Raw genomic sequence first — 26,320 nt, 5'->3', positions numbered from 1 at the left:
ATTTTTAGGATATTTAAGGATATTTAAAGATATTTAGGAATATATCCATGCCCGGACACTGATTTACTTATTTATTTTAAACATTCTGCTTTGAAATTAAAGTTGTTGCCAAAGGATTCCTTGAGAGTACCAAAATTCCTGAGGGATGATCCAGGGTCAGCTCTAGGTTTGGGGGGTCCTGGGAAATTTTACCTTTTCTGATCCAGATGGGAATTCCCAAAGGAATCCTGCTCTCATTTCCTAAGGAAGAGCCGACAGAAATCAGGAAAAAACTCCCAAAACTTTAGGATCAGCACTGGGAGCTGAGGTGCTCAGCCTCATTCCCAGTATTCCCGGGAGGTTTTCCAGCGTCTCCACATGGCTCCTGCTGCTGCCAGAAGTGGGACACGGCCTCCAGCAGGGAGCAGGGCAGGAGCTGACCCAGCTCCAGCAGCTCTTCCCACTGGGCACTTCCAGAGGGGCCAGGGCTCATCCCACAGGGACTGGCACCTTCCCAGGGCAGGGTTATTCCCAATCCTGCCCCTTTCCAGGACCCTTCTCCAGGTGCAGCTTCTCCTTCCCTAAATGCAGCTCCAGGACCTCCAGAGCAGCCTCAGAGCGCCCAGGACAGCCCCAGGAGCACCCTGGGGAGCCCCAGGATGCCCCAGAGCAGCTCCAGTGATCCTCCTGGGAAGTCTCAGTCCTCTGGAGAGTTCCAGGAAGCTCCTGGGAATCCCCAGCACCCTCCTTGGGAAGCCCCAAAATCTACTGGGAAGCCACAGGACAGCTCCAGGACCCTTCTGGGAAGCTCCAAGATGCCCCAGGGCAGCTCCAAGACCCTCCTGGGAAGCCCCAACACCTCCCTGGGGCAGCTCCAGGATCCTCCTGGGAAGCCTCAGTCCTCTGGAAAGCTTCAGAACACTCCTGGGAATCCCCAGCACCCTCCTGGGAAGACCCAAAACCTTCAGGGAAGCCCCAGGACAGCTCCAGGACTCTCCAGAGCATTTCCAGGGCCCTCCTGGGAAGCCCCCAAATCCCCTGAACAGCCCGAGGACCCTCCTGAGAAACCCCAAAATCCCCAGGGAAGCTCCAAGGGTGCCTCAGAACAGCTCCAGGACCCTCCTGGGAAGTCCCAAAATCCCGGAGAAGCTCCAAGGGTGCCTCAGAACAGCTCCAGGACTCTCCAAAGCATTTCCAGGACTCTCCTGGGAAGCCCCAAACTCCCCAAGGAAGCTCCAGGGTGCCCCAGAACAGCTCCAGGATCCTCCTGGGAAGTCCCAAAATCCCGGAGAAGCTCCAAAGGTGTCCCAGTACAGCTCCAGGACTCTCCAGAACAGCTCCAGGACCCTCCTGGGAATCCCCAAAATCCCCCAGAGCCCCGACATTCCCACCTTTCCCCGCGTCTCCATCCCCATTCCCTCCAGCTCCAGCGGTGCCCACCCTCCAGGGGCACTTTTCCGCCCTCTCCCAGGGACTGGCAGCACGTGGCACCCCCGGGGGCCGCCGATCCCGGGGTCACCCTGACGGGGACACCTGTGCCGGGCTCTCCCGGGATCATCCCTGCGCTCGCCCTGCAGCCCAGCCCCGGGAATCCTCTTAGGGGAGTTTTACCGGGATAATCGCGTTAAGCCGCCCCCGTGGTGCCGGCGCAAACCCAGCGGGGAAAGGAGAAGGTGCCGAGGAGCCGGCAAAGCCGAGCTCCTTAAGGAATTAGGAGACATCGGAGCTGGGAGAGCTCTGATGGGATCTCAGGACGAGGCTGAAGTTTGGGATTTGTCCGTCCAGCGATTCCCAGCCCCAGCCTGCAAGCTGCAGCACCGAAGCCTTCCCAGCGTGAGGCTGGTGATCCCAGAAAAACCAAAGGAAGCAAAAAAACCCCTTCCAGTGCAACTGAGAACTCCACTGCCGTGAAGCTTCCTATCATCAAAAAGCAGCTGGGAAAAAAAAAAAAATAAAAAATCCTGGAGGGAATCTTTTAGGAGCGTTGTTTTCATTATCTCTTTCCCCCCCCCCCCCCCACCCAACAATGTGTTCCCAGGAGTGGCACTTCCTCCACAAAGCTGGAAATTGCATGGAATAGCTGGGAGAATTCCAGCTGGTTTTCCAAACTCTTCCTCACCAAGGCCCCTCTGGACAACCTCCCTCCTCCCTGAGTTTGTTTATATGCTTCGAATCCCATTAGGAAACCATCTCCCTCCTTCAGCGCTGCTTTATCCAAGTTTCCATATTTAGTTCTTTCAGCTATTCCTGCTCCTGAACCAGCTTTCCTGCTGCATCCCAGTTTTTCCCTCCAGCAGCTTCCCCGGTTGGGGGGAATCATCCCACATCCTCCCTGCACCGATGGATGCTTGCGCTCACTGACCCACCCCGATCCCAAATCGCTCCCGGGGCCCTAATCCCGGGATCGGGAACGCCGGGTGGTTCCGTGCAGCCCCAGGTGCTGCCCGTGGGATGGGGAGCAGGGAATTGCGGGATTTTAGGGAGGGACAGAGTTAAAGGCGCTGAAGGAGGGTTTCCTCCCGGCACGTGGCTCCATGTCAGCCGGCAGAGGCAACGCAGGGAGAGCGCCGGAGGAATTCACCGGGAGCAGGGAGACGCTGCTTGCAAGGGAAATCGGTGTTTGGATCCCGGCAGCCAAGGTGAGTCCAAGGGCAGCGCTGGAATCGCCGCCTCTCCTCGCAAACTTCTCCCTTCACCGGGATCCGGGGCGCCGGGGGTGTCCCCGTGGTGTCCCCGCTCTCCCGGGGTGCTGCGGCGGGATCGGAGCTGGGAAGTTTGTGCGTCCCCAAACCCCAAAGGCCGAGCGGGATGGGCTGCGGCGCTCCGGCTCAGCCCGGGGGCTCCCGAAATCCCGGGGGGCTGGCTGGGGACTCTCGGGGTCCGGGTGACAGCAGGAGGGGTTGGCAGCTGCTCTTGGGGCCCAGCTGTGCCAGGAGGGGCAGGTGGCAGCTCCAGAGTCCAAGGGGTGGCTGGAGGGTCCGGCTGGAGGGTCCTGAGGGGTTTGGGGTCCGGCTGGGGGCTTTGGGGTTTGTTTGATGGGTGTAGGGTTGGTGTAGGGTCCGGCTGGAGGCTCTTGGGGTCCAGCTGATGGGTGCAAAGTCCAACCGATGGGTGTAGGGTTCAACCTGAGGCTTTTGGGCTTCAACTGATGGCTGTAGGGCCTGATTGAAGGGTGTAGGGTCCAGCTGGTGCCTCTTGGGGTTCCGTTTCTGGGTTCAGGGTCCATCTGGTGCCTCTTGGGGTTCCGTTTCTGGGTTCGGGGTCCATCTGGTACCTCTTGGGGTTCCGTTTCTGGGTTCAGGGTCCATCTGGTACCTCTTGGGGTTCCATTTCTGGGTTCAGGGTCCATCTGGTACCTCTTGGGGTTCCGTTTCTGGGTTCGGGGTCCATCTGGTGCCTCTTGGGGTTCCGTTTCTGGGTTCAGGGTCCATCTGATGGCTCCCAAGCTCTGGTTAATGGGTCCAGACACCAGCCAAAGGCTGTAGGATCCAGCTGGAGGATTTTTGGGCTCCAGCTGCTGGGTGTAGGATTCACCTGAAGGCTGCAAGCTCCGACTGGAAGCTCCTTAGGGACCGGCCGCCTCTTCCATCACCCCTCAGGATCCACCTGACGGCTGCACGGTGCTGCCGCTGCCTTTCGGGGGCTGCGGCCGCCGCCTGCCCTGGCGCAGCTCCCGGGGCCGGTCCCTCGGGGGGTGCCGGTGCCTCTCCGCTCCGCCCGGGCCCGGGGCTCCCCCCGCCCGCCGCTCCCAGCAGCCCGCCGGGGCCGGGGGAGGAGCGGGCACGGGCGGCGGCGGCGGCAGCGGTGAGTGCCCGCGGGGTGCGGCGCTCCGGGACGGCGGCGACATCCCCGGGCCCCGCGGCCACCGCGCCCGGCGGGGCCGCACCTGCCCCGGAGCATCCCCGGCGGGCGGCGGGGGAGCGGGGAAGGTGAATTCGGGGGATGCCCGGCGCGGCTGCGGTACCGGGGGAGCGGCGGGATGCGCGCTCCGGGAGCTCCGGGAGGAGGGATGGAGGGAGAGGAGGGGTCTCGACCCCCAGCCCTGGGGACAACGCCGGGGGTCCCTCCGTGCCCCACGGCTGCCGGCGAGACGCGCCCGGCGCCCCTAAATCATCCCGCGGGCTCTGAGCCGGGATGCGAACCCCCCGAAATCATCGCTGCGCCGAAAACCGGGAAGCGGCGGCCGCGCTCCGCCCGTTCCCGAGGGCTCCCGGGCCGGTTCCCCGCAGCCTTTCCCGGTGCGGGGCGGGCAGCGCTTCCCGGCCGGCGGCTCGGCACCGGGAGCTCCTTCCCGTGCCATCCATCATCCCGCTGAAAGCCCCGTTGACGTCAACCCCGTCCCGTGCCCGCCGGTGCCAGCGCCGGGAAAACCGGGAAAGGGAGCGGGAAAAGCGGGGAGAGTCCTGGGGAGGGTTTGCCCCGGGGCATCGTAGCGGGCTCAGCTCGTCCCGGGCTTCCCGGCGTCTCCAGCTTGGGATTTGTGCGTGGATTTGCCTCGATCCGGAGCCTCCTCCGCCCTCCGTGGGGTTCGGGGCAGGCGCTGGGCTCGGTTCTGGAGGGAAAATTGTTGAGGGAGGGGTGAGGAAGAGCGAGGCGATGCACGGAGCTCCTGGGCTGCTCCCTCGGGCCACAACCACGGGGACAAGAGGCGGGGACAGCCCGAGGGCAGCGTGGGCATCGCCCCGGCGCCCCAACGGGCACGGGCCTGGCTGGGCACAGGGTCCCCTCTGTGCCCCAAAACGGACCCCGGGGCCACCGTGTGGGAGCTGGCGGGGGGCTGCAGGGTGGCCCTGGGCAGGGGGTGGCTGTGAGGGGCTCTGTGCCCAGCCCCGGGGTCAGTGCCCCCTCCCAGGGGTCTGGGACCCACGGGAAAGGGGCTTCCGAGGCTGGACCCCACCTGTGGGTGCCCAGGGAACGTCCCGGGGCTGCGCTGCTGGTTTCGGTTGGGAGCTGGGAGGCTGCGGATGCTGCGAGAGCATGGGATGGGCTTCGCTGCCAGGCACGGGAGCCTGGGGTTGCTCTTCCGCCACAGGACAAGGGAGCACCTGCCCAAAGCAGCCCTGGCTGCATCCCCTGGCCGCTCCCAAACCATCCCTGTGTGATCACCCTGACCATTCCCAAACCATCCCTGTTTTCATCCCCTGGCCGCTCCCAAACCATCCCTGCCTGATCTCCTGGCTGCCCCCAGACCATCCCTGCCTGATGCCCTGACCATTCCCAAACTGTCCCTGTGTGATCACCCTGGCCATTCCTAAACCATCCCTGTGTGATCACCCTGGCCATTCCTAAACCATCCCTGTGTGATCACCCTGGCCATTCCCAAACCATCCCTGTTTTCATCCCCTGACCATTCCCAAACCATCTCCGTTTTCATCCCCTGGCCGCTCCCAAACCATCCCTGTTCTCATTTCCTGACCATTCCCAAACTGTCTCCCTGTTTTTAACCGCTGACCATTCCCAAACCATCTCTGTTTTCATCCCCTGGCCTTTCCTAAACTATCCCTGACTGATCTCCTGGCTGCTCCCAGACCATCCCTGCCTGATGCCTTGACTTCTCCCAAACCATCCCTGTTTTCATCCCCTGCCTTTCCCAAACCATCCCTGTTTTCATCCCCTGCCGTTCCCAAACCATCCCTGTTCTCATCCCCTGCCGTTCCCAAACCATCCCTGGCGGATCCCCCGGCTGCTCCTCCTCTCTCCTCTCCAGCCCCAGTTCTCTGTGTGCCCGTTTCTCCCCACGGCCGCTCCTGCTGTGCTCACACCTCTCTCCCTCAGCTCCATCTCCGACGTCCCTGCGTGAGGCCGAGCTCCTGCCACCTCCCACCTTCCCAGCGCTCCAGCCTCTCGCTCTGTCCCCATTCCAGCCTTTGTGGGACAGGGACAGAGGGTGACATTGCGGCGTCTCGGGCTGCTTGGCCCCAGATCCGGGGGTGGATCCCCCCTGTTCCACGCCCCCCGTTCCGCTTCCATCCCTGGGGCTCAGCTCTCCGTGGACTCCCGCTGCAGCGCAGCCCTTTGGGAAGCCTCGCACGGGTACGAGATGCGATTTAAAGTGATGACAATCCCTGATTTTCCTGCTGATTGAAACCGGAGCTGTGTGGCGGCAGCTCTCGGCGTCCCTGTCGAGGCACTTCGAATGTTCTGTCACTGCGAGCAGGGAGAGAGCCTCGGTTGGGAATTATTGGGAAGGGATTGACATCCCCGCTCCTCCCGCTGCCTGCCGGGATCAGGAGCTCCTTACCCACCCTGGGGTGCTCTGCCGGGAGCCTCTCCGGGCTCCTCATCCTTTCCACGGACAAAAAGGCTCCTGGAGATGGAACTTTCACCCTGGAAATGGAGAAATGTGCAGATTTTAGTGGTTGGGTTGGTGGAGCAGCACCAGAGCTTTTGGCCTCATCCTCTCACGAGTGCTCCGGGGAGCAGCACTTTGCTGGGATCATCCCGTGTCCCTCCATCCCATCCTCCCGCTCTTCCAGGGATGCAGGAGCCGCTGCCGCCCCGGGAGAGCCTCCTCAGCTCCCGGTGCCACAGCGAGAGGAGTTTGCTGCAGGCTCTGCCCCTTCCTGGCATCGCTCCGGCTCCCAGAACTCTTCCCAAGTTTTCTGCTGATCCCCGAAGAAGCTCAGGAATAATTGTGCAGCCTTAGCAGTTAAAAAAGCAACTTTTTCTGCAAACAAAGCTGCTCACCCCCGGCTCCTGCTGGGCTCGGGAGGCAGCAGGGAGCTGCGGGATGGATGGGGCCGGGCTGGGAATGTCGGATCCCGCCGGGCTGTTGGCACATCCCGCTGCTGGATGTGGATTTGGGTTCCGTGACCCACCCTGGGGCTGGATGTCCCTGGAGACCCCAGGAGCACTGGGGCAGGTGCCAGCGGCCAAGGGTGGAACCTGGGCAGCACTTTGGAACCTGAGGGATTTTTCAGGATCCAGGAGGCACAGGGATATTTGCCAGCGCGGAATGCGGAGGACGAGGGCGAACTGCTGGGTGCTGGTGGAAGGAAATCAGCGGTTCCCTGCTGGTAGGAGCAGCAGAAAGCCGGAGCTGAGAGCAGCCCTTCCCCTGGAGGAAGCAGCTCCATGAAATATTGATGGGATTCACACACAGCAGCCGAGCCGTGCGAGCTGCATTGCAGAGCTCGGAGCCCAGCAGCCGGAATTCAGCGGCAGCCGGGAACGGGAAAAGCTCCTCTCCACGTTCCCTCTGTGCCAGGGAGATCAGCCCCGGCCCCGGCACGGCCGTGCCAGCCCTCGGTGCCACCGGGGCGACGCCTGGGATCTGAGTGGGGCGATCCCCTTCCAAACCCATCCCAGTGTCGGTTTCTTGCATCCCCGTGGAGCCGCCCCGGTTTTTGGGGCCGCACGGCTGCGGTGCCCCGCTGCCCGCCCGGTGCCAGCTCCCGTGTGTCCCCAGCGGGGTCCTGCCCCGTCCCCAGCTGCCCGTGGTGGGCACAGCCAGCACCGAGGTGCCCCCGGGGCGGATGATCCCCGCTCTGCCCTGGATTATCTCCAGGATGACTTGGACCGTCGGGAGTGGCCGGTGCGTGCCGCAGTGTCCCCGTGGCTCCGGTGGCCAGTTGGGCTCGGCGGGCACTGGCTGTCCCCCAGCCTGGCCCTGCCCGGTGGCTTTTGCTCCTCGGATTCCTTGATGTTGCCAAGGAAACGCTGGGATTCAGCGCAGATCTGATTGAACCGGGCGCCGACGTCACGCAGGGACACGGGGGACGGGGACGGCGTGGTCAGGGCGCAGACTCCGGTGTCCTGCAGCCCCTTTCCCCACCGGGAAGGGCTGGGACGTGGATGACCGGGAATTCCACAGCTTCCCAGTGGAGATGGGCACCAAGTGGGTGCAGGAGGACGCTGCGTCCTGCCGGTTCCCCATCCCGGGATGGATCCTTCTGGAGCTGTGGCATCCAGAGATGGACACTTCCTTTGGGAATGGAGATGGGAATTGCCATGACCGAGGTGTGTTTGGACACAGCAGGGCTCGGGAAGATTCCCGTGGGACATTTCTCCTGTGCCACTGCTGCCTGGAGAGCCCACGCTGGGCTGTGGGTCCTGCTCTGGATCCCACTGGGGATCCCGGCCTGGATCCCGCGTGCAGGAGCAGATGGAAGCATGGAGAGCACCTGGAGCAGCCCCAGCTGCTGCCATCCCACAGGAGCCATTCCCAGGTGTCTGGAAGAGCCGAGCCCTCGGGGACGTCCCTGCTCCCTGTCACCACCCTCCCATCGGAGCCTGAGCTCTCCACCCACACCACGGCCACCGGCGCTTCCCATCCTGGTGGAAAACAGCCCAGGCTCCCATCCCCACAGCTGCCCTTCGGAAATCCATCCCGACCAGAGCCATCCTGTGGGGTTTTCCCCGGGGCCTTCCTCTTCTTCCTCCCAGGCACAACCTCGCTAAACCTCACTCATCCAGCAGCCAGGCCTTTTTCCAGAGGCAGCAGCCGCTCCTGTGGGATCCCTGAGCACAGCCCCATCCAAACCTCCCGACTTTTCCAAGAGATGGAGCACATTTGGACCCATCCTTTCCTTTCAAGCCGGTGCAGCAGCAGTAACACTGCACCTGCAGCGAGTTCCAGCCAGGACGGAGCTTTGCTAACCTGCCTGAGCCAGGAGAAGCTGAATTCCAGGACCTGCAGTTCCTCCCGAATTCCCAGCTCACGTGCACCCAATTACACCCCTTGTAGGGCAATTAAAATTATACAAGCGGCTGCCTATCAAAGCCGAAGCAATTAATTGGAATGAAATACTTCTAGGGGAAATAAGCCTTGCCTTATTCCCAGATTCTTGGAGGAGCACGTGCCTGGGAGCTGGGGTGCTGCAGCTTGTCCTGGTGTGTTGCTGCTGGCAGGGTCTTGGGGTGGCAGCTCCGGCAACCTTTTCATTCCCAAAAAAGAGCTGATTCCATGACCTACCTGCTCCACACATCCAGTTCTCAGTGGGGACAAGAAGAACCTCCTGCCCTGCTGCCAGAGGGTTCCAGCCCCGTTTTTCCCTGGGAACATCCACCTTGCTGGTTTTGAGGGAGCAAACAGCTCCCAAAAATCCCTCTGCCTCCTTCCCTGGCAAGGCAGCATTCCCAGCCGCCCCCACCCTGCTCATTTCACACCTTCCTCCTCCTCCTCCTCCTTTCCCACCTGTGTGGGGGCACCTGCGGGGCTGCTCCCTCCTTCTCCAGAGCTTTTCCTGGAGCATCCATTTCCCCCATCGGTATTTTGCCCCTCATTCCCGTTTCTGGGGCGTATTTGGGGCCAGCTCTGCCTCCCAGCCCCGGGTTGTTCCTTCCCACGCCTGTCACCGTCCTGTCACCGGGATCCATCCCCTCCTGGGGTCACCTGTGACCCCCCGTCCTGCCTCGAGCCCCGCTTTTCCCAGCCCTGCCTTTCCCACGACACCTGGATCTGTCTGTAGGGATGCAGCGGGGGGGCTCATCAGCTCCCCGAATCCCGGCCCGGGGATGCTCCCAGCGCATCCCACCCCGCTGGACCCTCCTGCTCGGGGCCGGGAGGAGAACTGGGTCAGCCGTGTAACCATGGAGATGCTGAGGGAGATGCTGAAGCAGCGCCAGCACAGCCCCGGCTCTCCAGAACCCTGGAAAGATTCACCCGCCCTGGCACCCTCCGGATCCGGCCGGGATGGGGCCGGGAAGCTGAGCCGAGCCTCCTCCTCCTCCCCGGCGCAGGGCCGGTAAGACGCCTCCATCTCCTCTATTTTTTTTTTAATTTGTTATTTTTCTGGGGGGGTGCCACGAGCGGGGAGGGGCAGCGCTCGGCCCCCGCGCCGCCGCCATCCGAACGCAACAGGGATCCCGTTTTTCCTGCCGCTCGCGCTCATCCATCGGAGGATGCTCCGGCCATGACGCGGCTGCCGGCGCGGTCCGGGGGCTCCGCGCGTCCCTCGGGATCCGGGCTTGGCTCGCCGGGGAACTTGGCGGAGCTGCCGGTGGTCGTTGTTCCCCGCAAGGACGGAGCGCGGCCGCGGTAAGCGCGCCCCGTTCCCCGTTCCCCGTTCCCCGTTCCCCGTTCCTCCCGGGAGCTCGGGAACGCGTGCCCGTGGCAGGGCAGGAGGGGGTTTGGATGCGGCGTCACGCTGGATCGCTCCGGGCAGCCCGGTGCTTTGGGATACAGGGAATAAATATATGGAGGGGGAAAAGAGAAATGCGCGTTTGAAGGGAAAAACTGGTGCGGTTCCCTGATCCCCTGATCCTCCCCCCGCGCTGCCGGGAAGAGGGAGCCGGGGCAGGAGCGGGGCTGGGGCTTCAGCTCGGGGCTGAGGGGGCTGGGGTGGCATCGAGGGGGCTGTGGTGACATCGAGAGGGCTGTGGTGGCATCGAGAGGGCTGTGATGGCATCAAGGGGGCCGTGGTGACAGAGGTGCTGTGGTGGCATCGAGGGGGCTGTGGTGGCATCGAGGGGGCTGTGGTGACATCAGGGGTGCTGTGGTGACATCAGGGGTGCTGTGGTGGTGCTGAGGATGCCGTGACCATGCCAAGGGTGCTGTGGTGGCACCAAGGAAGCTGTGGCTGTGCTGAGGGCACTGTGCTGGTGCTGAGGATGCCGTGGTGATCCTGAGGATGCCGTGGCGATCCTGAGGACACTGTGGCCATCCTGAGGACACTGTGGCCATCCTGAGGATTCTGTGGTGATCCTGAGGATGCCGTGGCGATCCTGAGGATGCTGTGGTCATCCTGAGGACACTGTGGCCATCCTGAGGATTCTGTGGTGATTCTGAGGTTGCCGTGGTGATCCTGAGGATGCTGTGGCCATCCTGAGGATGCCGTGGCCGTGCCAAGGATGCCGTGGCCGTGCCAAGGCCGGCTCAGCTGTGGCAGCCACAGGCTCCAGCCCTCAAACCCAGCCTCCAGCCCAGCTCATCTCAGCACCAGGCACCCCCTGAACCCCGCAGGCACCTCCGGCAGAAGCAGATTGTGCAGAGAGATAAGGGGTAAAACCACGGGCAGGGGAAAGCAAATCCTCCCTCGGGGCTGAGGAGCGGCTCGGCTTCCTTTGCGGATTATCCCTGTGTGTGTTGCATTGGAAATGATCCCATTAGCGCTCTGCTCTCCTGATCTAATTTGCTCCCAGCAGAGCCTGGTGCTCTCCGGGCGGCCGGAGCGGCGAGTGGGGAGCAGCAACAGGAACCTTTTGTGTTCCCCTGGCCCTCCAGGGGTGGGTTATTCCCGGGATTTCTCACCTGGAATGTGGAGGGGCCTGGGCCGGGCCTGGCTGAGCCCTCCTACAGAGGGATTTGTGTTTGTTCAGGTACAGCCTAAGCCAGGTTTGCCCGCAGGGAGACTGAGGCACGGGGTGGGACACTGCGGCTGGAGAATTGTTCAGCATCCATTCCCGGTGTCAGGTGAATCCTGAGGGAAAACTCAGAGATTGCAGCAGGTTTGGAGCCTGAGAGTGGCGGGAGGCGTTGGGAAGTTCCATCCCAAAGGTCCCCAAGGCAGCGGATCAGCCCTGAGCCCTCCTCGAGGAGGTGCTGGACATCGACACGTGGCTGTGGTGGGGCAGCTCCGGAGCTGGGATTGACCTGGTGCCAATGGCTCCTTCCCTCTGGAGCTGGGATTGACCTGGTGCCAATGGTTCCATCCCTCCAGAGCTGGGATTGACCTGGTGCCAATGGCTCCATCCCTCCGGAGCTGGGACTGACCTGGTGCCAAGGGCTCCATCCCTCCAGAGCTGGGACTGACCTGGTGCCAAGGGCTCCATCCCTCCGGAGCTGGGATTGACCTGGTGCCAATGGCTCCATCCCTCCAGAGCTGGGATTGACCTGGTGCCAACGGCTCCATCCCTCCGGAGCTGGGATTGCACTTGGTGCCAATGGCTCCATCCCTCTGGAGCTGGGATTGCACCTGGTGCCAATGGCTCCTTCCCTCTGGAGCTGGGATTGACCTGGTGCCAAGGGCTCCTTCCCTCCGGAGCTGGGATTGACCTGTTGCCAACGGCTCCATCCCTCCGGAGCTGGGATTGCACTTGGTGCCAAGGGCTCCTTCCCTCCGGAGCTGGGATTGACCTGGTGCCAACGGCTCCTTCCCTCTGGAGCTGGGATTGACCTGGCACCAATGGTTCCATCCCTCCGGAGCTGGGATTGCACCTGGTGCCAACGGCTCCATCCCTCCAGAGCTGGGATTGCACCTGGTGCCAACGGCTCCATCCCTCCAGAGCTGGGATTGCACCTGGTGCCAATGGCTCCATCCCTCCGGAGCTGGGATTGACCTGGTGCCAACGGCTCCTTCCCTCTGGAGCTGGGACCCATCCCACACCGATGGCTTTTCCCAAAGTGTTCCATCCCTCTGGACTGGGATACATCCCACACTGAGGGCTTTATCCCGGGTTCTCCATCCCTCCGGAGCTGGGGCTCTGTGCTGAGCCCCCCTGAGCACGAGGAGTGTGGGGAAGGCCGTGGGTCAGTGCCCGGGCAGAGCCCGGAGGGAGCTCATTAATGACATTAATTACTAATCACCCACTCAACCCTGCCATTGATAAATCCATGAGTTCAGCGGTGCTGGAGCTGATCCCACAGCTCCTGCCAGGTCTCATCCCTGTGGAGCAGCAGCGGAGCCCCCAGCCCGCCCCACTCCCCGCCCCGCAGCTTCCCGCGCTCCTGTCCATCCTCTCTCCTGAAAGGGAAACATCTTTCCAGGCGCTGCCTCCATCCATTATCGCAAAGTGGCTTCACTTGGCCTGCAGTTAATAATTCACCTTTCCCTGGAAGATGGATGCTCCGTCCCGCTGGAGTTTAAATATTCATGGGCGAGGGAAGGCGGCAGGGCAGGGCCGTGTGGGAGATCTGGCATCCAGCCACCTCCGGTGCTCCAGGGATTCCCATCCCGGGCTGGAATCACCCGGAGCAGGCTGAGCTGGGCACGGTTTGGAGAAGGGGATGTGCAGGGAGAACTCGGCTGGGTGTGATTTTGGATGTCCTCGGGGCTGGATGAGGCTGTAGCCCAGGACCCCTCATCCCTGCCTGGGTGTTGGTGACACTCGGAGCCTTCTGCTCATCCAGGTCTCTCCCGGATCTTGGGAGTGTCCGGATCCCGCAGGGAGCTGAGGCAGGGCTGGATGTTCACCTCAGAGATCCCGACCCCTTCCCACTGCTCCCACGGCTGGGGAAAAATCTTGGAATATACTGAGATGAAAGGAATCCACGTGGATCATTGAGTCCAACCCCTGGCTCTGCACAAAATCCCACCCTGGGCATCCCTGGCAGCGCTGTCCAAACGCTCCTGGAGCTCTGGCAGCCTCAGGGATATTCCCATTCCCTGGGGAGCCTGGGCAGCGGAAAAAAACCTTTTCCCCGATTTCCAGCCCTCGGTGGCTCTCGCCCCCCGAATTTCCTGGCTTTGCCAACGCTTCGCCGGCACCGCCCATCCCCTGCGGGGACGCGCCACCACCGCTGCCACCCCTGAGCGTCCCCAACTTGTCCCCAACTTGTCCCCGCAGCTGATCCCGGGGCAGCAGAGCCGGTGGCGGTGCCGGCGGGAGCGCTGACCATGTTCAACGGGGATGCCAGCTCCTCATCCGCCAGGAATGTGGTGCGCAGCTCCAGCATCAGCGGCGAGATGTACAGCCTGGAGAAGAGCGCGCGCGGCAGCGCCGACTCCGTCAGCGTCACCGCCAGCAAGAAGCGACGCTCCAGCCTGGGCGCCAAGATGGTGGCGATCGTGGGGCTGTCCCAGTGGAGCAGGAGCACCCTGCAGCTCAACCAGACCGGTGAGAGGCCGCCACGATTCCTCCTCTTCGGGGTTCGGGCGCGGCCGCCGCTGGTGCTCGGGGTGCCCGCGGGTGTGATGGAGGCGAGCGAAAAACGGTGCCTGAGAAAGGGCACCCGAACGAGCTACGCCTAAAAATGGCACCGTGAGAATGGCACCCGAACGTGGCGCCTGAAAAGGGCAGCCAAAAAAAAGCTACGCCTGAAAGGGACGCCTGAGAAAAGGGCGGCCAAAAATGGCACCCAAAAAAAACCTACGCCCAAAGACGGCACCCGAAAATGGCACCCAAAACTGGCGGCCAAAAGTGGCACCCAGAAAAAACTATGCCCAAAAGTGGCACCCAGAAAAAACTACGCCCAAAAATGGCACCCAGAAATGGCACCCGGAAAAACTACACCCAAAAATGGTATCGAGAAACGACACCCAAAGAAACGACGCCCAAAAATGGCGCCCAAAAAATGGCACCCAGAAAAAAATACACCCAAAAATGGCACCCAGAAATGGCACCCAAAATTGGCACCCAAAAATGACACCTAAAAAATGACACCCCAAAAAACTACACCTAAAAAATGAAACCCCCCCCCCAAAAAAAAAATCCACGTGAAAAATGACATCTAAAAAAGCCACAAAAACCCCCCAAAAATCGCATTTTTACCTCCCCGGTGCTTCTCCAGGTGCCAGATTTGCAGGTGAGGGTGCCGCAGGAGCTCTGCACAATTCAGTGTCCCCTGCACCAGTCCCAGTCCCGGACTTCTCCTGCGCTCTGGCTCTGGGAAATATTTAAACTCTTAAAAACCAGCTGTTCGAGCACCAAACTCCTTCGAGTGCAGCTTTTTCTCCTGGTTATTGCTTTTTATCCCGCTCCTCGCTGCCATTCCGTGATTTGGGAAAGCAAGAGTTAAATCCGGAGCCCTCCCCAAATTTATCCCAAAATCGTGGAATGGCTTTTTTTTTTTTTTTCCCCCCCATGGAATAACAGGACCGGGATGCTCCAGGGAGCTGCCAGGACCCGGGCAAACCCTTGTGTGGGGACAGCCCCAAGCGAGGGGGACGAAGCTGGCGGTGCCACCGCTCCCACATGGTGACAGGGCAGGGACAGTGCCAGGGGCGGCCGCTGGTGCCACCCTCCCGCTGCTGCTGCCATCTGCCACCGCCGGGGACAGGAAAGGGGACGTGGGGCGGCCTTGGGGCTGCGCCCGCACCTGTGGCATTGCGGGTTCCTGTCCCCTCCGGCACGGGGATGGGGACACGGGGGGGCTTGGGAGGACGAGGGGACATCGGGCAGCGTTGGGGATGTGCCCACACCTGTGGGTTTTTGTCCCCTCTGGCATTTTTGGGGGATTTTGGAAGCCGAGGGGTTGGAGAAGGGACATCAGGCAGGGTTGGCGATGTGGCATTGCAGGTTGTCCCCTCTGGCACGGGGACAGAGACACGGGGGGGGGCTTGGGAGGACAAGGGGACATCCGGCAGTGCTGGGGCTGTGACACTGAGGGTTGTTGTCCCCTCTGGCACGGGGACAGGGACATTGGGGGGCTTGGGAGGACAAGGGGACATCAGGCAGGGTTGGCGATGTGGCATTGCAGGTTGTCCCCACTGATATGGGGACAGGGGGGGTTTGGGAGGACAAGGGGACATCGGGCAGCGTTGGGGATGTGCCCACACCTGCGGGTTGCTGTCCCCTCTGGCACGGGGACAGGGACACAGGCAGGGGACATCAGGAGCTGTGGGTGGCACTGTGGGCTCCTGTCCCCTCTGGCACGGGGACAAGGACACAGGCAGGGGACATCAGGAGCTGTGTGTGGCACTGTGGGCTCCTGTCCCCTCTGGCACGGGGACAAGGACACAGGCAGGGGACATCAGGAGCTGTGGGTGGCACTGTGGGCTCCTGTCCCCTCTGGCGCAGGGACTTTGGAGGCCAACGCCCGGTGCCAGCCCCGGTGGGGTGAGTGGGGCAGGCCTCAGCTGAGCCCTCCAGGGCACGGTGACACCGGGACAGAGCGAGGCTGCGGCTCACGGACACGGCGACACGGAGCCAGCCCGCGGCTCTCCCCTCCTGGGAGAGGATCCCGTGGGAATTCACCCCGGGAACGGTGTACGACTCCTGGGAATGATGGAAATCAGGAAAACAGGAAGGCAGGGAAGGGCTGGGGGCAGGAGCTGGAGCTGATCCCGTCTCCGATTCCAGAGGGAGGCCCCAAAAAGCTGCGCAGCACCATCCGGAGGAGCACCGAGACCGGCATCGCCGTGGAGATGAGGACCAGGGTGACCCGGCAGGGCAGCCGGGAATCCACGGACGGCAGCACCAACAGCAACAGCTCCGACGGCACGTAAGGAACGACTGGGATTGGGAACGGGACCGGGATTGGGAACGGGGACGGGATTGGGAACGGGGACGGGATTGGGAATGGGACCGGGATTGGGAATGGGACTGGGATTGGGAACGGCGCCGGTATTGGGAATGGGGACGGGATTGGGAACGGCTCTGGGATCCATAACGGCACCGGGATTGGGAACGGCGCCGGGATTGGGAATGGGACTGGGAACGGAGCTGGGATTGGGAACGGAGCCAGGATTGGGAACAGAGCCAGGATCGGGAATGGAGCCAGGATTGGGAACGGAGCTGGGATTGGGAATGGGACCGGGAACGGCGCCGGGAGCGGGAACGCCAGCCGCAATGGGCACGGGGATGCTCCATGATAATCCTTTGCAGGTTCATCTTCCCCACCACCCGGCTGGGAGCAGAGAGCCAGTTCAGCGATTTCCTGGACGGGCTGGGCCCGGGGCAGCTCGTGGGGCGGCAGACCCTGGCCACCCCCCCGATGGGTGAGCGGGGCCGCGCCCGGGGAGGCTCCGGAGGGAGGGAAGGGCAGGGGAAGAGGCCGTGCGTTTCTTCCCGAGGCTCCTTTCCAGCGCACCTCGGTCCGGGAATGCTCAGGAATGCTGTGCCCTATGCAGGGGAGCGTGCAGGGCGTCCCTGAGGAGCAGCAGCTCTGCCTTTTCCCGGGGCTTCCTCTTCCAGCACCCTGGAACCAAAGCCCCGCCTTCTGTCCCGCTTTTCCCTTAAAAAAATCCCAAACCGGGATCAAAAGTTGCACCCTAAGTGTGAATTCCCAGCTGGGAACACAGCCCAGGGTGGCTCCCTGGTCCTGCTGGGGCACTGGGAGACGGTCCTGAGTAAAACCCAGCAGGAGGGAAGGGAAAGGGGAAAGGGGAAAGGGGAAAGGGGAAAGGGGAAAGGGGAATGGGGGTGGTTGGAACCCTCAGAGTTCCTGGCCCCTCCTGTCCCAGCCTCTCCTTTTCCTGGGGAATCACCCGGCCAAGGCCCAGCCTGGGTCAATCCCGGCTTTATTCCCGTCAGGAGGGATAAAACCCCAGTGACAGGGACGAGGGGCTCCCACCCAGATCTCTCCTCCCCATCCCCCGAGCCCCTAATTCCCAACAAATCAGGGATCCAGCTCCCGCCGCGGGTGCCCAGTCGCAGCGGTGACGAGGACGCGGCGCTGCGGCTGTCCCCGGGGGAGGTGGCAGCAGGCACGGCCGTGTCCCCCCCTCGCAGGCGACGTCCACGTGGGCATGGCTGAGCGCAACGGGCAGCTGGAGGTGGACGTGATCCAGGCCAGGGGACTCATCCCGAAGATGGGCTCCAAGTGCATCCCTGGTAGGTGGCTGTGGAGGGAGGGGGGTCGGGCACGGGCGCCGTGCCGGGGTGACGCCGGGATCCGGCTCCACCTCCCTGTTTGTCCCCGTTTCCCACGGCAGCCACCTACGTGAAGGTTTACCTGCTGGAGAACGGCGTCTGCCTGGCCAAGAAGAAGACCAAGGTGGTGAAGAAAACCTGCGACCCCTCGTACCAGCAGCCGCTGCTCTTCGAGGAGAGTCCCCAGGGCAAAGTCCTGCAGGTGGGCAGGGGCACCTTCCCCGAGCCCATCCGAGCCCCATCCAGCCTTTCCTTGGGCGCTGCCAGGGCTGGGACAGCCACAGCTTCTCGGGGCTGGGACGCCCTCCGTGCGGCTGGGATGTTCTCCTTGGGGTCAGGAACGCCCTGCCTGGGGTTGGGATGCTCTCCTCAGGGTTGGGATGTTCTCCTTGAGGTCTGGAATGCGCTGCCTGGGGTTGGGATGCTCTCCTTGAGGTCTGGGATGTTCTCCTTGAGGTCTGGGATGATCTCCTTGAGGTCTGGAACGCCCTACTTGGGATTGGGATGCTCTCCTCGAGGTTGGGATGGTTTCCTCGAGGTTGGGATGGTTTCCTCGAGGTTGGGATGCCCTCTCTGGGATCTGGAATGCCCTCTTTGGGATCTGGAATGGCCTGTGCCAGGACCCCCCCACCCTCCCAGGCTGAGGGGAGCAAGGCCAGGGATCCCCAGAGCCCTTCCTGCACCCCTCAGACCTTCCCAACCCCGACCACAGAGCAGGGTTTTTCCGCCTGGTGCGCGATTTCCCCGGAATTCCCGGCTCCATCAGCCCCTCCCTGCCCGCAGGTGATCGTCTGGGGCGATTACGGGCGCATGGACCACAAGTGCTTCATGGGGATGGCCCAGATCATCCTGGAGGAGCTGGATCTCTCCAGCGCCGTCTCGGGCTGGTACAAACTCTTCCCAACCTCGTCCCTGGCCGACTCCAGCATCGGACCCCTGACCCGCCGCCTCTCCCAGTCCTCCCTGGAGAGCTCCACCAGCCCCTCCTGCCCGTAGAGGCTGGGATTGGGAAGGAGGCATCCAAGGAGACCTTGCAGAACTGGTCGTGGAGAGCTGTAAATATCCTAAATATCCTTTTTTTTTTTTTTTTTTTTTTTTTTTTTTCCATTTTCGATCTCCTTCCCCCCCCCCCAAAACAAATCCGCCCTCCCCGGGAAGGGAGAGGGAGCGAGGGCGGGCTGGGAAGGAGAGGAGAAAATTCCCTCGGAGGGCTGCGACTGCCAACGATCCCAGACTGTTCCCAGACCTCGTCCTGGAAGCTCCCAGGCTCTCTCCCGACCCCGCTGGGTCTGGCTGAGGACGAGGTTCCTTTGTCCTCCCATCCCCTTCCCCTGCCTCCGAGGAAAAGGTGGCTTTTCCAAAGGGGGGAAAACCCCACGGAACTCGGAACAAACCCAACTCAGCACTATTTTCGTTTCCCAAGGAATGTAGCATCTTCTCTTATGTAGCTTTGCCACGTGCTAACAACACACTCACTGCAATATCCAAGAGAACTCCGGATGGACCGGGAGCATCTGCCAGTCTCATCCCATTTTGGTCGCTTTCCCAGCACTTTTGGTGGCCATTTCCCTGCCTTTTTTTTTTTCCCCCTTTTTCCCCGGATATATATATATATATATATATTTTTTTTTTCGGTTTTCCCGGGAGCATGTAGCCTGTGACCGTTGCCAAAGCAAGAGGGGACAGGGAGAAGGGCGCTCGCCTCCCCTCGGCGTCCACTGGGCTCCTCCTCGTGTCTCCCCGCTGACCGCGCTCGTGTCCGGCCAAAACCGGAGCCAAAGGACAAACCCTGGGATCGCCTCGCGGGAGGCGGGAAAAGGCGACCCAAGGGAGCGGGAATAGCGGGATCCTGGCGGATCGGCTGCCTCCCAGCCCCCTCCTTCCCAGCTGGAGGGCTGGGATGCTCTCCTCGGAGCTGGGATGTCCTCCTTGGGGTCTGGCTGTCCCTCCTCAGGGTCTGGGGAGCCCTGCTTGGGGCTGGGATGCTCTCCTCGAGGTCTGGAATGCTCTCCTCGAGGTTGGGATTCCCCTCCTCAGGGGTTGGGATACCTTTCTTGGGGTCTGGAATATCCTCCTTCGAGCAGGATGCTGTCCTCCAAGGCTGGGATTCCCTCCTCAGGGGTTGGGATGACCTTCCCAAGATCTTGGATCCCCTCCGGGAGATGCCCTCCTTGGAGCTGGGATCTCCTCCTCCTCCTCCAGACTGGGCCGTTCTCCTCCAGGTGTGGGATTCCCTCCTCAAGGTGTGGGATTCCCTTCCCGGGCTCCAGCACGCTCCCCACGAGGTCTGGGACGTGCTCCTTGGGGTTGGGACACCCTTCTGGAGATCTGGGATGCTCTCCTGGATACCTGAATTCCAAGCAGGAGCGGGATCCAGCCCTGGATCTCTCCAGGGGAGCATCTCAAGAGCAGCTCTGGAATTCGGGGGACAGACAAAGGAGCGGGAGTTCCTGAGCGGGATGAGCGTTTTTGGGGTTCTTTTGTTCGTTTCGTTCGTTTTTCCAAGCAGCATTTTGGTTCCCTCCGAGGGATCCAGTTCTTGTAGCAAACCCGGGAATTACGGAAGCTTTTTTTGAAGGTGCCTATTGAAATTTGCTGAAATTACTCAGGGGAGACACCACTAGAAACTCTTGGTTTCTTCATCAAATATTCCTAAATCCAATGACTGTCCTGAAGGATCAGTTCCCAAGAGAGAAGGAACAAAATCCCGACACGCCAGAAGATGAGGAGACTGGAAGGGGACAAGAGGTTCATGGGGAATTTCACGGGGCTGGCTCTGACCTTCAGTCTTCACCACAAAGCACCCCACGGCACGGCTGGGGTTTTTTATAGGATTCCTTCTCGGCAAAACACGGAATTCCACGACGCACAGAGCACAACAAACCCACCTGGGCTTCTCCTGGTGGCACCGGGAATGAAGAACCAGCTCAGCCAGAGCGGGACAAACCCAAACCGGAAGGAAAGGACTGTTGGGATGGAACTGTTCCCTCCACAAACCCAACCCCAAACCCGGGGGTCCATAAAACCAAACCTGGGAGTCCTCAACCCCAAATCTGGGCAATCATAAATCCAGTCCCAGGGGTCCACAAATGCAAACCTGAGGGTTCACAACCCCAAACCTGGGGTTCCACCGAGCCAAAACCCGAGAATCAACAACCCCAAATTGAGGGAATCATAAACCCAAACCTGGGGGTTCTCAAATCCAAGCCTTGAGGTCCGCACCCCCAAATCTGGGGGCCCAAAAGCCCAAACTTGGTGTTCTGTAACCCCAAATCTGCGGTTCTGCCGACCCAAATCTGGACCCCCAAACTTGGGTGTTCACAAATCCAGATCTGGGGAATCATAATTCCAAACCTTGGGGTCCACCGGTCCAAACCTTGGGGTTCCACAGACTCAGATCTGGAGTTCCATAACCCCAAAGCTCCACAGCCCCGAATCTCGGGCTCCACAAATCCCCAGACCTGGGAGTCTACAAACCAGACCCGCGGGTCTGCGAACCCAAACTTTGGGGTCTGCGAACTCAAACTTTGGGGTCTGCGAACTCAAACTTGGGGTTCCACCATCCCACACTTGGGGTTCCACGATCCCACACTTGGGGTTCCACGATCCCAAACCCGTGGCCGGCGGGACTCGTCTGCACCGTGGCCAATTCGCTCGGCACCGCCACAACCTCGCTGACGGGGACTCGGAGCTGCTGCCGTGACTTTGCCGAGCCCAAACCACCAAGAAGGGAATTTGCCGGATCCTGCTGAGCTGGGATGGGGAAAAGTTCATCCTTTCCAACCCCGCCCCGTGAAGGAAGAAGGATGAAATCCTCCTCTGCTGGTTGGAGCGCGGGCCGCGATTCCTGGATGGAGACCTCTGGGAATGTGAATCCTGAACCTCTGGTGGTTTGGGGAACGAACTCGGTGCCCTGAGTGCTGAGACAGGAACAAACAATGCCTTGGACTCGTCGTTCCCTCCCGAGCACGGGGCCATTCCGCGAGGCCGACGGAATCACGGCGAACGGAATTCCACGAGGCTCAACCTGCCGGAGCCTGTGCCGGATTCTCGACTCTCCATGAGGGAAAGCATCCCAAAAGGAAAAGCTTTCTCCTCCTCCGAGCTGCCGCTCTTCCCTCCGGCTTCATCAGCTCGGTTCTGACGGGAAAACTCCAAATGTGCCGTGGTGGGATTGTCCCAGGCGGAGCGGGAGCGTGGGCAGAGCGGGGAGCGGAGCAGGGACGTTCTGCTCCTGGCGTGGGCACAGCTTCCCACCCCCTCCGCATTCCCGCATTCCCTGCCAGGAACATCCCACGGCTGTGCCGTGCCTGGAGCAGGAGATGAGCAGCGGAACCACGCGCTCCCCGAGGGCCAGGGAGAGAATCCCTGGGTTTCTGCTGGAAAAATCCCGGTGAAATTCCACCCGGGAACGAGGGAGAGCCGAAGGTTTTGGCGCTGGGATCACCGAGGATGAGTCGGGGGTGACAAGGACGAAGTGCAGCCCTCGGTGGGAGGGGTTCCTCCTGCTCCTGGAGGAGTGGGAACACCACGGAGCGACACCGAAATCCAGGGAAACATTCCCTCCTTCCCTTCCAGTCCCCCACTCGCTTCCCAGCGGGAACGACCCACCTTAAACTGCCGTGGGAAACCCGGACTGGGGGAAGAGCCGGGATTGTGCCACACCGGGGTTGCAGCATCATTTCTCAACCCCCAGCACCTCGTGTCGGACGTTTTCCTTCCTCAAACGACGACAAAAACACAGCCAAGACACCCAGAAATCCCAAACCGAGCCCCGTGCCAGCTCCTGAGGGGATGAGCTCCATCCCAGGAAAAAATTCCTGCACTCCAAGGTTGGTTGGTTGGTTGTTGTTTTTCTGGGGGAATGTTTTCCCGCAAAGGGCATTTTCTTGATGTGCAATAGGATTTGCAAAATTCCCTGGAAGAGATTGTGAGTTTGATGATTTCCTCTATTTTCTGTCAAGGAAAGAAATCCAAACCACTGGATTTGGCACAGATTTTGTTGGTTTTTGTTTTTTTTTTTTTCCTGGAAAGAGGAATGAATGTGGAGTTAAATCAGTTTTTCAGCCCGTTTGACACCCAGCCCCCGCCCGACACTGCCAGAGCTGAAATCCAAACCCCCAGCCGGAATCACGAGGATGGACTTGACAAAAAAACCCCTTGGAATGATGCTGAAACATCCCCTAAAAGCTGACAAAATTCACACAGAGCACAGAAAACGCTCCAAGATTCCGGGCCCGAGTTATCCCTGGTTTTCCACCAGCCTGGAATGGGTCAGGTTTGCCGAAGTCCAGTGAAAATTTCCAAGGAATTGGGATCAGTCAGAATCCAGCTCCTGTTTCACCACCACCATCAGGGCACGCTGAGAACCTGGGAGAGGAGGTTTGGATGGAGTTTTCCCGAAATCCAGAGGAATACAGCACCAAATCCCTGAACCTACTGCCACAGAGCACAGAGAGTGGAGGGAAAAAATTCCCTCCACCTTTCCCAGCCCTGCCAACCTTTCCTCCAGGAGCTGGGAGCTCCTGATTCCAAACAGACCAGGAATTCCTCAGGAATGGGATCAGGGATTCCCTTGGCTGACAGGGAATCTCTTCCGTTCCCACAACTTGGGAAATCCAGCCTGGATTCCACAATTCCCACCTGGACTCACAAACCCCAGCAGGGCAGGGAGGGTTTTTCCAAAAAAGTGCACCAGGGATGTTTTCCCAGGCGGAAAACTTTTCTTCCAGTTGACTCAGACGCTTCTTTCCGGACGGATGGGAAACTCCTGGATGTGGGAACCTCTGGAATGTTTGGGATTGCTTTGGAAAAAATCACGGAATTGTGCAGATCGAGGAACAGTGGCCGGGCTGAATCCAACCTGATTTTTCCTCACGGATGGGAAGAGCTCTCCCTGCTTTCCCTGAGGATTTCACGGCTGCAGATGGATGTGGAGAATTCCCTGCGGGAACAGCAAGGTTTGCATCCCGCTCTGCCGGCCCTTTCCCGGTGTTTTTGCAGCAAAGCTGTTCCGACTGGAAGTTTCCCCTCTGCTCCACAGGATCCCAGCCTGGTTTGGGTGGGAAAGATCCCAAAATCCATCGAATTCCAGCCCTCAGAGGCTGCTCCAAGCCCCATCCTGGGACACTTCCAGGCACAGGTTTCTCGTGGAGAAACCCTTTCCCAATCCTTGGCTGGTTGGTTAAAGGCGTGAAAAAAAATCACTTTTAGGAGCTGAGAAGCTGCAGGAAAGACTTTTTAGGATTTAAAAAAAAAAAAAAAGGCATCCCAAGTAACGGGGCTGGAATTTTTGGGGGTCACTCCATGACCGGGTGGGACAATCCTGCTCACCTGAGGAAGATTTTGGGGTTAAAAAGCCTTGGAAAAGCGTCCAAGCGTTGGTCTGGGTGTCTGAGGAACCTCCACGTTGTGGGAACCCCCCCGAGCATCCCTCAGGAACACCGGGATGGGCTCCAGGGATCCGGGAGAATCCAGGAGATCCCGGTGCTCCCCCAGGGTCGGGAGCTGCCGTGCCCAGCTGGAGCTCCGGTTCTTGCTATACCTCATCCTTTCCTTTTCCTTGGATCCTTCCCTCTTCCCACTTTTTCCATTCCTTTAGGACCCAGAGCTTGTGCACTCGGCCACATCCAGGGTTTTTGTTTGTGTGTTTGTTTGTTTGTTTCCCTGTGGAACGAAAAGCAATCCATGATTGGGGCGGGCAACTCCCAACCCTGCTCCCTTTGGGATTTGAGCCCAGGGCAAGGGAATCCCGGGGCTGGAGGGATGATCCAGAGGGATCCAGGGGCTGGAGGGATGAGCCAGAGGGATCCCTGTGCCCCTTTCCCATCTTCCCTGTCCAGCAGCTCCTCCAGGGCTGCCCTGAACCCCCCAAAACCTTCCCAGGGGTGGGCGAGGGCCTCAATTCCAAAATCCAGGGCTGCTCCCGCCTTTGGAAGGGCACAAATCCCTTCCCAAATTGATTTCCAAAGCCCTTGGAGGGGCACAGAGCCCTTGGAAGGGCACAAATCCTTTTCAAAAGCCCTTGGAAGGGCAAAAAACCCTTGGAAGGGCACAAATCCCTCTTCAAAACCCTTGGAGGGGCACAAATCCTTTTCCAAAGCCCTTAGAAGGGCACAAATCCCTCTCCAAGTATCTTGGAAGGGCACAAATCCCTCTCCAAAACCCTTGGAGGGACACAAATCCCTTCCCAAATCCTTTTCCAAAGCCCTTGGAAGGGCACAAATCCCTCTCCAAAGCTCCTGGAAGGACAAGGAGCCTCTGGAGCGGGCAGTGAAGGTGTCCCACCCTCGGGAGAGGACGGGTGTGGAATGCTGATCCCATTCCCTACAGGATCCCAGCTCCCTCCGGCTCCAAAAGGAGTTTTCTCCCGCCACAGGGAATATCCCAAAGGAATTCCCCGATCCTGAGGGAGCCCCTGAATGTTCAGAGCACTTTGAAGTTGGTGGCCTTGTTTTCTTAAAGGGCTTTGATCCTTTCATGAAAGGAGAGAATCTTTCCCCAATCCCATCCTCCTCCTCCTCCCCAGCTCGGAATTCATCCCAGGAATGTTCAGGATGATCCAGGACTCCGGAATCTGTCATTAATCCCTCAAGTTTACACCTAAAAAAGCGGCTCTGGGGAGAGGAAAGTCGGGAATTTCTCCTGGAATTTGGGTTGGCAGCAGCACCAGGAAAATAAAAATGGAGTGGGCGGTGGGGGGGGGGGAAAGCCCTGATGGATTTTTAGGAATAGGAAAAAGAAGTTTGGGAATGTTTATCCCGTCCGAAAATTCTGGATTTTCCATGCAAACAGAGGGATTTTATCCATAGTAAGCAATCTTTCCATACCCAGCTTCCCCCCCTAAAAAGTTTGAGGGGGGAAAAAAAAGGGAATTCTGGAATTCCAGATCGGTTTGGGTCCATTAAAAATAAACCAGAAGGGAATAAAAGCCTGGGAATGATGAGGGACGAAAGGCAAGGAGGTGCTCCCAAAGCTCTGCCAGAAATTCCAAACCCTTGGAAGCTGAGGCTGAAAGGAGGGATGGGGCTGAAAGTGCAAAACCCCACCAGGACCCCAAAATCCCTCCCCATTTTCCAGCCTCAAATCCGCCCAAATCTGCATGGAAAGGGATTACCAGGAGAGGTGGGGAAGTGTCAGAGCTTAATTAATCCCGAGTTAATTAAGCACTAAATGAGAAGGTGACAGCTGAGGGGGGGAAAGGAGAGCCAGGGGAAGACTTTCCTTGGATATTTTAGGATTTCTGGGAGCTGGGATGGGAGCAGTGACTCCACCTCGCTCAATTTGTGCTAAACTCGGTTTAATGACAGATTCCTCCCATTCCACAACTCCACCCTCCCCAAAAAATCACCGGGAACGGGGGGAACTGGAGCATCCTTGGAGCCCCAGTCCCACATCCAAGAGAAGGGGATGGGTTTGGGACGGCTACAGAAAAAGCGGGAATATTTAAAACAAAAACAAAAAACCCACAAAAAAAAAAAAAAAAAAAGGAGCAAATGGAATTTTCTACCTGTGTCCCGTCCCGTTTTTCTATGTGTGTGTGGTCCTTTCTTAAATGTCAAACTCTTGTATTTTTGTGGTTTCTATCTGCGGGACCGACGGCTCTGAGGGCGCACGTTGTTTTGTAAAATATTCCTGACATTTTTTTCCTTCCTCAAAAAACAAAAAAAAAAAACCCCAACAACAACTACAAAAAAAAAAAAAAAAAAAAGGGAGGAAAAGCTGAATTATTTCACCTTTGAATTGGCTTTGCATGTACAGTATCGGGGCAGCAAGTGGAGATGATTAAAGCCAGCTTGAAAACTTTTTCCTGTGCTTGAGTTTTTTCCCCCTCACCAAAAAAAAAAAAAATCATCCCACAACCCTTCATGGATACTTTGGGAAAGCGGGGAATGGGAGAAAACCTCTAATATATATACATATATATATA

The 26,320-nt window shown here is 59.7% G+C and overlaps 2 protein-coding genes across 5 annotated transcripts; one reads left to right on the top strand and one right to left on the bottom strand.

Annotated features, from left to right (window-relative positions):
• The first annotated feature begins 2,517 nt into the window (after positions 1-2,517).
• RIMS3 (regulating synaptic membrane exocytosis 3) lies at positions 2,518-26,196 on the top strand. 3 transcript variants are annotated; one of them, XM_040086344.2, is made up of 7 exons: positions 2,518-2,618; positions 13,426-13,695; positions 15,880-16,021; positions 16,405-16,517; positions 17,251-17,352; positions 17,454-17,593; positions 18,175-26,196. In XM_040086344.2, exons 2-7 carry the CDS (start codon positions 13,476-13,478, stop codon positions 18,385-18,387), a joined length of 930 nt encoding a protein of 309 aa, XP_039942278.1. In that variant the 5' UTR covers positions 2,518-2,618; positions 13,426-13,475; the 3' UTR covers positions 18,388-26,196. The 3 variants fall into 3 exon arrangements, with proteins under 3 accessions (XP_039942278.1, XP_039942279.1, XP_039942280.1); XM_040086345.2 differs by lacking the exon at positions 2,518-2,618 and adding an exon at positions 3,761-3,783; XM_040086346.2 differs by lacking the exon at positions 2,518-2,618 and adding an exon at positions 9,782-9,958.
• Positions 4,091-8,996, bottom strand: LOC120763201 (uncharacterized). Of its 2 annotated transcripts, XM_040086348.1 has the most exons (4): positions 8,894-8,996; positions 6,225-6,306; positions 5,742-6,126; positions 4,091-4,531 (listed from the first exon to the last, which is right to left on the bottom strand). In XM_040086348.1, the coding sequence occupies exons 1-4, from the start codon at positions 8,981-8,983 to the stop codon at positions 4,309-4,311; spliced, it is 780 nt and encodes a 259-aa protein (XP_039942282.1). In that variant the 5' UTR covers positions 8,984-8,996; the 3' UTR covers positions 4,091-4,308. The 2 variants fall into 2 exon arrangements, with proteins under 2 accessions (XP_039942282.1, XP_039942284.1); XM_040086350.1 differs by lacking the exon at positions 5,742-6,126.
• Positions 26,197-26,320: the final 124 nt, after the last annotated feature.

Source organism: Hirundo rustica, chromosome 25, assembly GCF_015227805.2.
Source record: "Hirundo rustica isolate bHirRus1 chromosome 25, bHirRus1.pri.v3, whole genome shotgun sequence".
Taxonomy (NCBI): Eukaryota; Metazoa; Chordata; class Aves; order Passeriformes; family Hirundinidae; genus Hirundo; species Hirundo rustica.
This window is presented reverse-complemented; position numbering and strand designations above follow the sequence as displayed.

Excerpts from the sequence above, each read along its gene's own strand:
- RIMS3 (XM_040086344.2), top strand. The coding sequence starts at position 13,476 with ATGTTCAACGGGGATGCCAGCTCCTCATCCGCCAGGAATGTGGTGCGC. Across the intron at positions 13,696-15,879 it reads CCTGCAGCTCAACCAGACCG|AGGGAGGCCCCAAAAAGCTG; the intron begins GTGAGAGGCCGC and ends CTCCGATTCCAG. Across the intron at positions 16,022-16,404 it reads AGCAACAGCTCCGACGGCAC|GTTCATCTTCCCCACCACCC; the intron begins GTAAGGAACGAC and ends AATCCTTTGCAG.
- LOC120763201 (XM_040086348.1), bottom strand. The coding sequence starts at position 8,983 with ATGTTCCCAGGGAAAAACGGGGCTGGAACCCTCTGGCAGCAGGGCAGG. Across the intron at positions 6,307-8,893 it reads GAACTGGATGTGTGGAGCAG|GGTGAAAGTTCCATCTCCAG; the intron begins GTAGGTCATGGA and ends CTCCATTTCCAG. Across the intron at positions 4,532-5,741 it reads GATGGAGCTGAGGGAGAGAG|AACCGAGCCCAGCGCCTGCC; the intron begins GTGTGAGCACAG and ends TTTTCCCTCCAG.